General features: G+C 40.7%; 1 protein-coding gene across 1 annotated transcript; it reads left to right on the forward strand.

Annotated features, from left to right (window-relative positions):
* Nucleotides 1–818: 818 nt before the first annotated feature.
* LOC308240240 (coiled-coil domain-containing protein 169-like) lies at nt 819–1442 on the forward strand (the record flags this gene model as incomplete). The annotated part of the gene is made up of 1 exon (XM_080653138.1): nt 819–1442. The coding sequence occupies one exon, from the start codon at nt 819–821 to the stop codon at nt 1440–1442; it is 624 nt and encodes a 207-aa protein (XP_080509264.1).
* Between the last annotated feature and the right edge of the window lie 12604 nt (nt 1443–14046).

The following is a 14046-nucleotide window of genomic DNA, read 5'->3' on the forward strand; positions in this document are numbered from 1 at the left end:
ATATCATATGCAAAGGAACCACAATAATATTAACAGCTGCCCAGTCATCAGAAACAATGGAGACAAATGGAAGCAGCCAGGTGCCCATCAATAGAGGAGTGGATAAAAAAACTTGTGGTACATATGTACAGTGGAATATTACTTGGCCATAAAAAAAGAATTGAATCTTACCATTTGCTATAGCATGGTTGGACCTAGAGGACATTCTGATACGTAAATAAGCCAGTCAGAGGAAGACAAATACCACATGATTTCACTTATATTCGGAAACTAAATAACAATATAAGCAAACAAACAAAAAACAGAAACAGACTCATAGATACAGAAAACAGACTGATGGTTGCCAGAGGGGTGGGAGATTGGGGACTGGGCAAAAAAAGGTGAAGGGATTAAGAAGTACAAATTGATAGTTTCAAAATAATCACAGGAATGTAATGCATAGCATAGGGAATATAGTCAATAATATTGTAATAGCTATGTACTGGGCACATGCCCAGGTTACAGGCTCGATCCCCAGTGGGGGTGTGCAGGAAGCAGCCAATCAGTGATTCTCTTTCACTCTAACTCTCTGAAATCAATAAAAATATATTTTAAAACATTTTTAAAGAAAGAAAGAAACAATGGAGACAAGAAGGCAGTGTTATGACATGTGCAAGGTGCTGAGTGGGGGGACTGCAGCCAAGAATTCTAGAATTCAGTTCACCATGGTAACAGCTCATGTCAACACTTTCTTCTCCTCAGCTGTGGGTGACCCTTCAGGTCTTCTGCTCTAAGATGTGCTGATGAGAAGGGCGTGGAGAGGTCTCTGACTTGACACTATGGGTGACAACTTTGAAGGTATGAGCATTGAACAACTAAAACTGGAGTTATTGGAAGAAATCCATAAGAAAGACTTGGTAAAACTCTCAATAGATGAACTAACATACAAGATAGCGGAACAGAAAGCCAACTTCATTAAAAACAATGAATGGAAAATCCGTTATGAAATACAACTTGAAGTGAATGATCAACTGAAAGACCAAATAGTTACTCTGAAAGAGAAATTGGGAAAACTCAGTGCAGATCCTTCAGATATACAAGGGACTATTCAGGTCTACAAGCAATTGTCAATGAAATATTTAATGAAATTACTTAGAAAGCTACTCCAAGAGAAAAGACGTCTTGAAAATCAAGTGAAATACTATACACTTAAAGTGGAACAAGAAGCAAGGGCTTGCAAAAAGATCAAGGATGAACGCCAAAAACACCTCGATGACCTATTTCAGGCCTTACGCTTATACCAAATTTTTAGAAGACAACATATGGATGAATTCCATAGAATGAAAGAGATTCCAGTGGAAATGGGAAGATACAATACAGCTAATCAGAAGATAGGAAATGCCAAGAAAGAACCAGCAAAAAAGAATAAAAGATCAAGCCATCTTCCAAAAATCAAGCCATGATTCAAGAATTGGATGGGTTTCTATTTCTTCCTCTTTCTCAATTGTTATGTTCACCTTGTGACGTTAATATTCAAAACGTTTTTTCAGGGAATGAAATAGATAAGAGCTATTAAACCTCTTTTGCTCATCTTTCAGAAGTTTGTTCCTTTGTCTGTGTGAAAGTAATTTTCTTCGTAATTTGGTTTAGTTTCAAAAATTATTTTCAGTGTTTGTCATTCTTAAAATATCCTAAGAAACCTTAGTGAGGGACATTTAAAATTAACCCAATCATTGCAATAGTGTATTAGTTGCACATCGTATCATAGGGACTCCATCATGTTTAAGTGTTAGTTCTACAGGAGCTACTTTGGAATACTTTCCAGATGTTGGAAAATGTCTGTGTTAGAGTGATGGCATGCATGTTGGTGGGGTACTATAAAGAACTGAAATGGGAGACACTCTAAGATCTCTGTTCTGTTATCAGTTTTGCCACTGACACTATGGGTGACAACTTTGAAGGTATGAGCATTCTGACTTGGAGTAAATCACTTTGCATTGCATCACTTTCAACATTTATACAGTTGGGAATATTTACCTACTTCCTTGAGATTGCTGTGCAGATCAAGGATACTTACTAAATATTTATTTATTTGTTTATTTTGTTATATTAGAGAAAAAATTTTATCTAGTTCTAAGCTCTGAAGATAATTTGTCATGTGAGGTTTTATAAGAAAATGAAATTATTTATTGCAATAATAAAAACAAAAATGCAGATTGTGGGCTCAATCCCCAGTAGGGGGCTTGCAGGAGTCTGCTGATCAATGATTCTTCCTCATCATTGAAGTTTCTATCTCTCTCTCCCTCTCCCTTCCTCTCTTAAATCAATAAAAGTATATTTAAAATATGTATTAATATCAGTATTTTTAAGTTCAGAATTCATAGAGCAAAAATTAGTATAACAATATTTAATATGTTTTTTATTTATTTCAGAAAGAGGAAAGAAAAGAGATAATGAGAGAGAAATATCAATGTGAGAGAGAAATGTTTATCAGTTGCCTCCCATACATGCCCTACTGGGGATGGAACCTGAAACATGGTTGTATGCCCTAACTGGAATCTAACCCTTCACCTTTTGGCATACGGGAGGACACTCCAACCAACCGAGCCACACCAGCCATGCCTTTAATATGTTAGAAATTTTAAAATGTCTAAATATTGTACAAAATATTAAGAACTACCATTTATAAAAACAAATGTTGCTATAATAAAAAAGAGTGCTAGCAAGGATATGGAGAAATTGGGACCCTCATACATGGCTGGTGGGGATGTAAAATGGTGCAGCTATTTTGGAAAATAGTTCCTCAAAAATTAAACATAGAGTTATCATATGACCCAGAAATTCCATATATATATATATCTCCAAGAGAAATGAAAACCTACATCAACATAAAAAGTTGCACACAGCCCTAGCCAATTTGGCTCAGTAGATAAAGTGTCAGCCTGCGGACTGAAGGGACCCAGGTTTAATTCTGGTCAAGGGCACATGCCCGAGTTGTGGGCTCATTCCCCAGTAGGGGACATGCAGGAGTCAGCCAATCAGTGATTCTCTCTCATCATTGATGTTTCTCTCTCTCTCCCTCTCCCTTCCTCTCTGAAATCAATAAAAATCTTTTTTAATTAAAAAAGTTGCACACAAAAGTTTATAGGACCATTATTTATTCATAATAGCCAAAAAGTAGAAACCACCCAAATGCCCATCAACAACCCAAATGAACAAATTGTAGTATATCCAAACAATGGACTATTATTCAGCAATAAAAAGAAATTAAGTACTGATATATGCTACAACATGGATGAACCTTGAAAATAATATCTTGAGTAAAAGAAGCCAGTCAGAAAACATCACGTATTGCATAATTCCATTTATATAAAAGGTCCTGAACAGGCAAATCTACAGTGACAGAAAGTAGATTAGTAATTGCCTGGAGCTCGCAGGGCCAGAGGGAGGGTAGGTGATGGGGAGTGACTGCAAAGGATACAGGGTTTCTTTTTGGGATGATGAAAATGTTCTAAAATGTATTGTAGTGATGGTTGCACAACTCTGTGAATATATTAAAAACCATTGAACAATACAGTATATTTTAAATGGGTTAATCATATGTAAATGATTTATCCTATATAATAAAAGCCTAATATGCAAATTGTTCAACCAGGAGTTTGACCGCTCTCTATGATGTGCACTGACCACCAGGTGGCGGAGTGGAACCTGGTGGGCATTGGCAACACAGCACTGGCAGCAGGCACCATTGGAGGCACTGCCAGCCCCCATGGGCCCCAATGAGAGTGGGACCACGGTGGGATGGTGGAGCAGGTCAGTGGGCTGCACCAGGCCAAGGCGGGTGCGAATGGGGGCCAGATTGCCCCGCCAATCGACCCACAGACAGCAACCAACAGCAGCGGCAGGGGATGGGACTGCCACCCGGCTCCCAGGCGCTGAGGGAGCTGGGTGGGGGGCCTGGCCCCGATAGATTGCCCCACAGGGGAGATGGTGGAGCAGGTGAGGGGGCAGCACCAGGGTGTCAGGTGGGGCTGCGGGGCTGTGAGCATGGAGGCATGAGCTGGGCCCGATCCCTGAAGGTCACCCCAAGGGACCCCACCTGTGCATAAATTCATGCACCAGGCCTCTAGTATCTTTTTTTTTCTATTTTTTAATTTTTATTATTATTTTTTACATATGTGTCCTTATTCCCCCATTACCCCCCACCCCCCACTCATGCCCCACCCCCCTGTTGTCTGTGTCCATTGATTAGGCTCATATGCATGCACACAAGTCCCTTGGTTGTTCTCTCCCCCTTACTCCCACCGACCCCCTCCTTCCCTGAGGTTTGAGGTTCTGATCAACGTTTCTCAGTCTCTGGATCTGTTCTTGTTCATCAGTCTATGCCGTTCATTATATTCCACAAATGAGTGAGATCATGTGATATTTATCTTTCTCTGCCTGGCTTATTTCACTTAGCATAATGCTCTCCATCTCCATCCATGTTGTTGCAAATGGTAGGAACTCCTTCTTTTTTACCACAAGGTAGTATTCCATTGTGTAGATGTACCAAAGTTTTTAATCTACTCATCTGCTGATGGGCATTTAGGCTGTTTCCAAATCTTAGCTGTGGTAAATTGTGCTGCTATGAACATAGGGGTGCATATATCCTTTCTGATTCGTGTTTCTAGTTTCTTGGGATATATTCCTAGAAGTGGGATCACTGGGTCAAATGGGAGTTCCATTTTTAGTTTTTTGAGGAAACTCCATACTGTTCTCCACAGTGGCTGCACCAGTCTGCATTCCCACCAGCAGTGCAAAAGAGTTCCTTTTTCTCTGCATCCTCGCCAACACTTGTCATTTGTTGATGATAGCCATTCTGACCGGTGTAAGAAGGTACCACATTGTTGTTTTGATTTGCATCTCTCTGATGATTAGTGACTTTGAGCAGGTTTTCATGTGTCTCTTGGCCTTCCTTCTGTCTTCTTTCAAAAAGTGTCTATTTAGATCAGTTGCCCATTTTTTGATTGTGTTGTTTATCTTCTTTTTGTTAAGTTGTATGAGTTCTCTGTAAATGTTGGAGATTAAACCCTTATCGTTGATATCATTGGCAAATATGTTCTCCCATGCAGTGGGCTTTCTTGTTGTTTTATTGATGGTTTCCTTTGCTGTGCAAAAGCTTTTTATTTTGATGTAGTCCCATTTGTTTATTTTCTCTTTAGTTTCCATTGCCCTAGGGGCAGTATCAGTGAAGAAGTTCCTTCGGCATATGTCTGAGATTTTTCTGCCTGTGGATTCCTCTAGTATTTTCATGGTTTCCCGTCTTATGTTTAAGTCCTTTATCCATTTTGAGTTTATTTTTGTGTATGGTAAAAGTTGGTGATTTAATTTTATTTTTTGCATGTATCTGTCCAATTTTCCCAACACCATTTGTTGAAGAGACTGTCTTGACTGCATTGTACGTTCATTCCTCCTTTGTCAAATATTAATTGGGCATATTGGTTTGGGTCGATTTCTGGGTTCTCTGTTCTATTCCATTGATCTATATGTCTGTTCTTGTGCTAGTATCAGGCTGTTTTAAGAACAGTGGCTTTGTAATACAGCTTGATATCTGGTATTGAGATCCCCCCGACTTTGTTCTTCTTTCTCAGGATTGCTGCAGCTATTCGGGGTCTTTTTTTATTCCAGATGAATTTTTTTTTAAATATATTTTATTGATATTTCACAGAGAGGAAGGGAGAGGGATAGAGAGCTAGAAACATCGATGAGAGAGAAACATCGATCAGCTGCCTCCTGCACACCTCCCACTGGGGATGTGCCCGCAACCAAGGTACATGCCCTTGACCGGAATCGAACCCGGGACCTTTCAGTCTGCAGGCCAACGCTCTATCCACTGAGCCAAACCAGTTTCGGCCAGATGAATTTTTTGAAGGTTCATTCTAGGTCTGTGAAATATGCCATTGGAATTTTATTGGGAAGTGCATTGAATTTATAAATTGCTTTTGGTAGTATGGACATTTTGATGATGTTGATTCTACCAATCCATGAACATGGCATGTTCTTCCATCTGTTTATGTCTTCCTCTCTCTCTTTTTTCAGTGTCGTGTAGTTTTCCACGTATAGGTCTTTTACCTCCTTAGTTAAGTTTATTCCTAGGTATCTTAATTTTTTTGGTGCAATGGTAAATGGGATTGCTTTTTTAGTCTCTCTTTCTGTAAGTTCATTATTGGTGTATAGAAATGCCATAGATTTCTTAGCATTAATTTTGTATCCTGCTACATTGCCGAATTCATTTATTAAGTCTAATAATTTTTTGATGGAGTCTTTAGGGTTTTCTATGTACAGTATCATGTCATCTGCAAATAAGGACAGTTTTACTTCTTCTTTTCCAATTTGGATGCCTTTTATTTCTTCTTCTTGTCTAATCGCAATGGCTAGTACTTCCAGCACTATGTTGAACAGGAGTGGTGAGAGTGGGCATCCCTGTCTTTTTCCTGTTCTTAGGGGAAATGGTTTTAGTTTTTGCCCATTGAGTATGATGTTGGCTGTGGGTTTGTCATATATGGCTTTTATTATGTTGAGGTATGATCCTTCTATTCCCACCTTGCTGAGAATTTTTATCAAGAAAGGGTGTTGGATTTTGTCAAATGCTTTTTCTGCATCAATTGATATGACTATGTGATTTTTATCTCTCAATTTGTTTATGTGGTGCATCACGTTTATTGATTTGGGAATATTGTACCATCCTTGCATCCCCAGGATAAATCCTACTTGGTCATGGTGTATGATCTTTCTGATGTACTGCTGGATTCGATTTGCTAGAATTTTGTTGAGGACTTTGGCATCTATGTTCATGAGGGATATTGGCCTGTAATTCTCTTTTATTGTGTTATCTTTATCTGGTTTTTGTATTAGGGTGATGCTGGCTTCATAGAAGGAGCTTGCAAGTGTTCCTTCCTCTTGAATTTTTTGGAATAGTCTGAGGAGGATAGGTTTTAGTTCTTCCTTGAATGTTTGGTAAAACTCCCCTGTGAAGCCGCCTGGCCCCGGGCTTTTGTTTGCTGGAAGCTTTTTGATGACTGCTTCAATTTCTTCCATAGTTATTGGCCTATTGAGAATTTTAGAATCTTCCTGATTGAGGTTTGGAAGGTTGTATTTTTCTAGGAATGTGTCCATTTCCTCCAGGCTGTCTAGTTTGTTAGAATACAGTTGTTCATAGTATTTTTAAACAATCCTTTGTATTTCTGTGGGTTCTGTTGTTATTTCACCTCTTTCATTTCTGATTTTGTTTATTTGGGTCCTCTCTCTTTGCTTCTTGGTGAGCCTGGCTAGAGGTTCATCAATCTTGTTTATCCTTTCAAAGAACCAACTCCTGGTTTCATTTATCTTTTGTATTGTTTTTTTGGTCTCTATGTCATTCATTTCTGCTCTGATCTTTATTATTTCCTTCCTTCTGCTCACTGTGGGCTTTTCTTTTCTTTTTTTTTTTTAATATACATTTTATTGATTTTTTACAGAGAGGAAGGGAGAGGGATAGAGAGTTAGAAACATCGATGAGAGAGAAACATCGATCAGCTGCCTCCTGCACACCCCCTACTGGGGGATGTGCTCATAACCAAGGTACATGCCCTTGACTGGAATCGAACCTGGGACCCTTCAGTCCACAGGCCGACGCTCTATCCACTGAGCCAAACCAGTTAGGGCACTGTGGGCTTTTCTTGTTGCTCTCTTTCTAATTCTTTGAGTTGTTGAGTTAGATGATTTATTACCATTTTTTCTTGTTTTTTGAGGTAGGCCTGTAGAGCTATAAACTTCCCTCTCAGGACTGCTTTCATTGTGTCCCATAGGATTTGCAATGTTGTGTTTTTATTGTCATTAGTCTCCAGGATGTTTTTAATTTCTTCTTTGATCTCATTGATCACCCAATCATTGTTTAATAGCTGCTATTCAGCTTCCAAGTGTTTGAGTTTTTTGGAATGTTTTTATTGTAGTTTATTTCTAATATTATACCATTGTGGTCTGAGAAAATGCTTGATATGATTTCAATCTTTTTGAATTTGGGGAGACTTTGCTTGTGACCCAATATGTGGTCTATTTTTGAAAATGTCCCATGTGCACTTGAGAAGAACGTATATTCCATGGCTTTGGGGTGAAATGTTCTGAAGATGTCAATTAGGTCCTTCTGATCTAGTGAGTCATTTAGAATTGCTGTTTCTTTGCTGATTTTTTGTCTAGAGGATTTATCCAGTGATGTCAGTGGTGTATTAAAGTCTCCTACTATGATTGTATTGTTGTCAATCTCTCCCTTGATATCTTCCAGGAGATTTTTTTATGTATTTGGGTGCTCCTGCATTGGGTGCATATATGTTTACCAGAGTTATATCTTCTTGTTGAATTGCTCCCTTTAGTATTATGTAGTGGCCTTCTGTATCTCTTCTTATGGCCTTTACTTTGAGGTCTATTTTATCAGATATAAGTATCGCAACCCCAGCTTTTTTCTCATTTCCATTTGCCTGAAAAATGTTTTTCCATCCCTTTGCTCTTAGTCTGTGTGAATCCTTTGCTCTGAGGTGGGTCTCTTGTAGACAGCAAATATATGGGTCATGTGTTCTTATCCATTCAGCTACCCTATGTCTTTTGATTGGTGCATTTAATCCATTTACATTTAATGTTATTATTGACAAGTACATGTTTGTTGTCATATTTTTCCTTAGTGTTTGTGTTTCTTCTTGCCTTTCTCTTTCTTCTTTTTATAGCAGTCCCTTTAGCATTTCTTGCATTGCTGGCTTGGTAATGATAAACTCTCTTAGCCCTTTTTTGTCTGTGAAGCTCCTGATTCCACCTTCAATTTTGAATGATAGCCTTGCCGGCTATAGTATTCTTGGATTCAGTCCTTGTTTTGCATCACTTTGTATATTTCATTTCATTCCCTTCTGGCCTGGTGTGTTTCTGTTGAGAAATCAGTTGATATTCTGATAGGAGACCCCTTGTAAGTAACTTGCTGTCTCTCTCTGGCAGCCTTTAAGTTTCATACTTTGTCATTGGTGTTTTCCAATCTAATTATGATGTGTCTTGGTGTCGGTCTTTTGGGGTTCAACTTGTTTGGGACTCTATGTACTTCTTGGACTTGCATAGTTTTTTTCTTGCCAATATCAGGGAAGTTTTCTGTCATTATTTCTTCAAACAGGTTTTCTATTCCTTGCTTCTCTTCCTCTCCTTCCGGTATCCCTATTAAGTGAATGTTGTTTCATTTTGTGTTGTCCCAAAGCTCCCTTAGGCTCTCCTCTTGCTTTTTAAGTCTTCTTTCCAGTTGCTGCTGTTTGTGTGTTTTTTTCCTACCTTGTCTTCTAATTCGCTGATGTGGTCCTCAGCCTCTTTTAGTCTACTGTTTAGGCCTTCCATTGTGTTCTTTATTGAAGCTATGTCGTTCTTCATCTCCTCTTGGTTTCTTTTCATGTTGGTGACATTCTCATTCAGCTCCTTATAGTTCTCATTGAGTTGTGTGTATTTGTCATTGAGTTGTGTGTATTTGTCATCCATATGTTTAAACATCCTTATAACCATTACTCTGAATTCTATCTCTGATAAGCTGCTAGCCTCGAATTCATTTAACTCCCTTTCTGGTGGTTCCTCTTTTTCTTTACTTTGGGGATTGCTTTTTTGTCTCCCCATGTTTTCCTATAATGTTTTAATTGTAGATCCAATTGCTTTGCTACCCAGGTTCTTTTGGGGATGGTGCTACTGGCATAATCTCTCAGCTCTCCTGGACTTGTTAATCTAGTGTAGCTCCCTACTTGAGCTATTTGGGTTCTCTTGATGTAGGCCTGCGAGCTTGAGAGGCACAACTGCGGTGTCTAGAAGTCAGCAGCGTGGAGGGGAGTGTCCCAATTTTTGCTGTCTTGCACCCTTAATTGAAATCACGTGTGCCCAGCAGGGACTCACAGTGGCACCCAGGAACCGTCTCTTAGGGTGATGGGGCTCAGGGGGCCTGCTCTCTGGAAAGACGTGACTGTGGTGCCCAGAGTTCTGCAGTATTGGGGTGGGTAGACCCAGCTTTTGCTGTTGCACCTGTGGTGGATAGGCGCTTACTCCCAGTGGCGGCTCACAGGAGCACCCGTGGTACGTTTGCCAGCGAGGCACACTGAAGGACTCTGAAGGGCCCTGGCAGTGTAGCCAGCAATTGAGGAGCCTGTGGGCCGGTATCCAGGATGAGTGAATTCAAAACTTCTACTGCTGGGGGGGAGTGCACCCCCACTTGTTCAAGATCACACCAAGGGAGAGCTCACAGTGGCGCCCACTAGCGCCCTGTGGGTAGATGGGCTCAGGGTGCCTGCCTGTTGGAACTTCTTCTCTGTGCAGGTGCGCTTGTCGGGTGCAGAGTTCTGATGCACTCTGAGGGGTCCTGGCACCGCGGTTGAGCCGCTGGGGTGAATGTGGGCAGTTATCCAGGAAGAGGGAATTCAGAATTTCTACTGAGGGGCTGCGTGCCCTTGTCTGTGCAGAATCACACCCTCGGGGGCTCTCAGCAGCTCCCAAGCGCTGCCTAAGGAGTGGAGTGCCCTGCGCAGCTGGAAACGCACGAATCCGCCTGCAGTGCCGCTGGGGAGGGGGAGGTTGCACTTACTGCTGCCGAGCGGTGTACCTTTGGAGGTGGAGGTCCCAGGGTCTGTGGGTCTGCAGATGGGGTAGCAGGATTTTGGCTGGAGTGGCTGCTGGGTTGCGGGGCAGTTTCAAGGCCAGTCTGGTTGGTGGTGTTGATGAGTTCCTAAAAAAGGCCATTCTCCCCTTCAAGATGGCATGGGCTCCGTGCTGGAGTCCCACCGTCTGGGGAGTGCCCGCAGCGGTGGTAGTCTCTCCTTGTCAAGGAAAGCCTGTCTGCCAGCCCCTGCTGCTCCTGCGAGATTTAACTTTCCCTCACTCACTCACACACACACCACGCAGATCCACACAATCTCTTTTCATACCCTCACTCATTCACTTCCTCTCCCTCACCTCTGTCCTGCCAGCTGCCATCTTTTTCTCAGGCCTTTAGTATCTTAATAATGTTCTTATTTTGTTAAAAATCTGTACCTAGCCGAAACCGGTTTGGCTCAGTGGATAGAGCATCGACCTGTGGACTGAAAGGTCCCAGGTTCGATTCTGATCAAGGGCATGTACCTTGGTTGCGGGCACATCCCCAGTGGGAGGTGTGCAGGAGGCAGCTGATCGATGTTTCTAGCTCTCTATTCCTCTCCCTTCCTCTCTGTAAAATATCAATAAAACATATTAAAAGAAATAATAAAAAATAAATATAAAAATCTGTACCTACCAAAATAACCCTTAAAAAAATAAAGGCCCAGAAGATTAAAAAAAGAGTAAGTGGATGCTGCATGGACATGCTCCCAGGAATTACAACTAAAATACAGAAAAACTTCCTGAGTAATCAACAAAACTCACAGGAGAGAACCCTGATACCCGAGGACAGAAAGTGGAGACCACACAGAGACTGAGTTTAAAAATAAATAAAATAAAATAAAATAAAATAAAATAAAATAAAATAAAATAAAATAAAGGCCCATGAAAAGACAAACCCAGAAAGAGAAAAAAGCCTTAGAGATCTAATTGCTATCAGACTTGCCTTCTAAGAAATAAAAGGAATTCGTCAGGCTGAATAGAAATTATAACCCAAACACCAGTAAAGGTAATTACATAAGAAAACATAAAGTACAATATAAATACATTTTGCTTTCCTTCTCACAACTGCTTTAAAAGACATCTGCACAAAACAATAATTGTTAAATATTGTTAGCTATAGAATATATAAAATACACTGTCTATGATAATAGCACAAAGGAGGGGAGAGGAAAGGGAGCTATCCTGGAGCAGTTTCTGTATACTACCAGAAATAAATTAGCATTAATGTGAAGTATATTATTTTAAGATGTATAGTTAATATTCAGAGCAACCACTAAGAAAATAATTCAACAAATAGAGTAAATAAAGAGAATTTAAATGGCACACTAGAAAATGTCTATTAAGTGCAAAAGTAAGCAGTAAAGAAGAAATAGAGAAGAAAATATACATGAGACATACATATAGAAAATAGTTATAAGTAATTACATTCATATTATAACCAATAACTATATTAAATGTAAATGAAATAAGCACTACAGTAAAAAAACAAAAGATTATCAGGCTAGATTAAAAACAGAATCTAACTGTATACTGTCTAAAACATATACACTTTATATTTTTATTTTATATTTTTAAAACAGAGAGAGAGAAATGGAAACATCAATGATGAGAATCATTGATTGGCTGCCTCCTGCACGCCCCCAGTGGGGATTGAGCTCAAAACCCAGGCATGTGCCCTGACCAGGAATCAAACCGTGACCTCCTGGTTCATAGGTCGATGCTCAACCACTAAGTCACACCAGCCAGGCTTTTAAATATGTTTTTATTGATATTTAGAGAGAGAGGAAAGGAGAGGGAGAGAAAGATAGAAACATCGATGAGAGAGAAACATTGATCGACTGCCTCCCACACACCCCTTACTGGAGATCGAGCCTGCAAGCAGGGCATGTGCCCTGACCAGGAATCAAACTGGTGACCTCTTGGTGCATGGGGCAACGCTCAACCAACTGAGCCACAACATCTGGGCTAAAACATATACACTTAAGATTCAATACACAAATACATTGAATGGAAGGAAATGATACATAAGAGGAACCATAAGAGATCTGGAGTGGCTCTCTCAATGCATTAGTTTTCTACTGCTGTGTAACAAATATAGCTGCTTAAAACAATACCCACTTACTAGCTCACAGTTCTATAGGTCACAAGACCAAGGCAAGGTCTCTGCTTAAGCTCTCAGAAAGCCAAAATAAAGGTGTTGGCCAAATTGCCTTCTTGATCTGGGAGCTCTAAGGAAGATCTACTTCCAAACAAACAAAAAAGCAATCTGCTTCCAAGTTTAGATTGTTGCAAATTTTATTAGAAATATGCTCACTTCAAAGTGGCAGATCTGGCAGTTATGTCGTTGGGGGTTATGAACTGATATGTATATATAAAAATTAGTGTATTTCTGTGTAATTAAGGGGAAGGAGTTGTGGTGGTCACAGTCAGAGATTGTGGTGGAAATGTGGAGGAGAGTAGTAGAAAAAGGCACTGGGGATGAGTGGTCCTTTCCCCAAGAGTTGAGGAGTTGACTGATATGAGGCAAGTGTCTCCTTGGGAAAGCAATAATCACCATTAATTTTTAGAATGACATAGATGGTAGTAACCAGACTTCCCTTTATGCATGGGAGTGTAGGAGTGTACATTTTAGCAGGGATCAAGAAGTATACCAGGATCATGGGCTAAGCTCAGGAAATATAATAGGATCCCTAATATCAAAGGAAGTAAAGCAAAAATGTCCTCTGTCCAATTTGTGCCTTAGGAGAGGCAGTCTCTGGGCATTGTTTAGGTGGAGGTCAGTCACAGGAAGTGAAGTCCTTTCCAATAGTGAGGTCTTAGGTTGGGGTGATATCCACTGAGACAATGTCATTTCCAGCAGCAAGTTCCTGGGCCATGACAATGTCACCTAGGATGTGAGACTTGGGGTATCCTTTTAAAATATACATCCTTTCTAATAAAAGAGTAATATGCAAATTAACCATCACTCCGCTACACCCACCAGCCACGCCCACCAGCCAATCAGGAGTGAGTATGCAAATTAACCCAACCAAGATGGCTACAGCCACAGAGAGCAGGAGGGAGGCTTGGGTTTCCCCGGCGATAGAAGAAGCCAAGCTTTCTGCACACCCTGGCCGGCCCAGGACTCCACTTAAGGCTACAAATTTTCAATTATAGAAGATAAATAAATTCCAACAGAAATGGCTGCCACCAGGGAGTGAGCAGAAGGCTTGGCTCCACTCCAGGCTACAAAGTTTCAATTGTAGAAGATAAATAAATCCCAGATACCAGGGCCTCCGCTTGGGTTGCCAGGGGGCGTGGCCGGCCTGAAAACCACCACAAGCCCCTCGCCCAGGCCACTCCATGCCCCAAAGGAACCCCCACCCTGATCCGGGACACCCTTCAGGGCAAACCAGCCGGCCCCCACCTGTGCAC

This window comes from Plecotus auritus (genome assembly GCF_963455305.1).
Source record: "Plecotus auritus genome assembly, chromosome: X".
Classification (NCBI taxonomy): Eukaryota; Metazoa; Chordata; class Mammalia; order Chiroptera; family Vespertilionidae; genus Plecotus; species Plecotus auritus.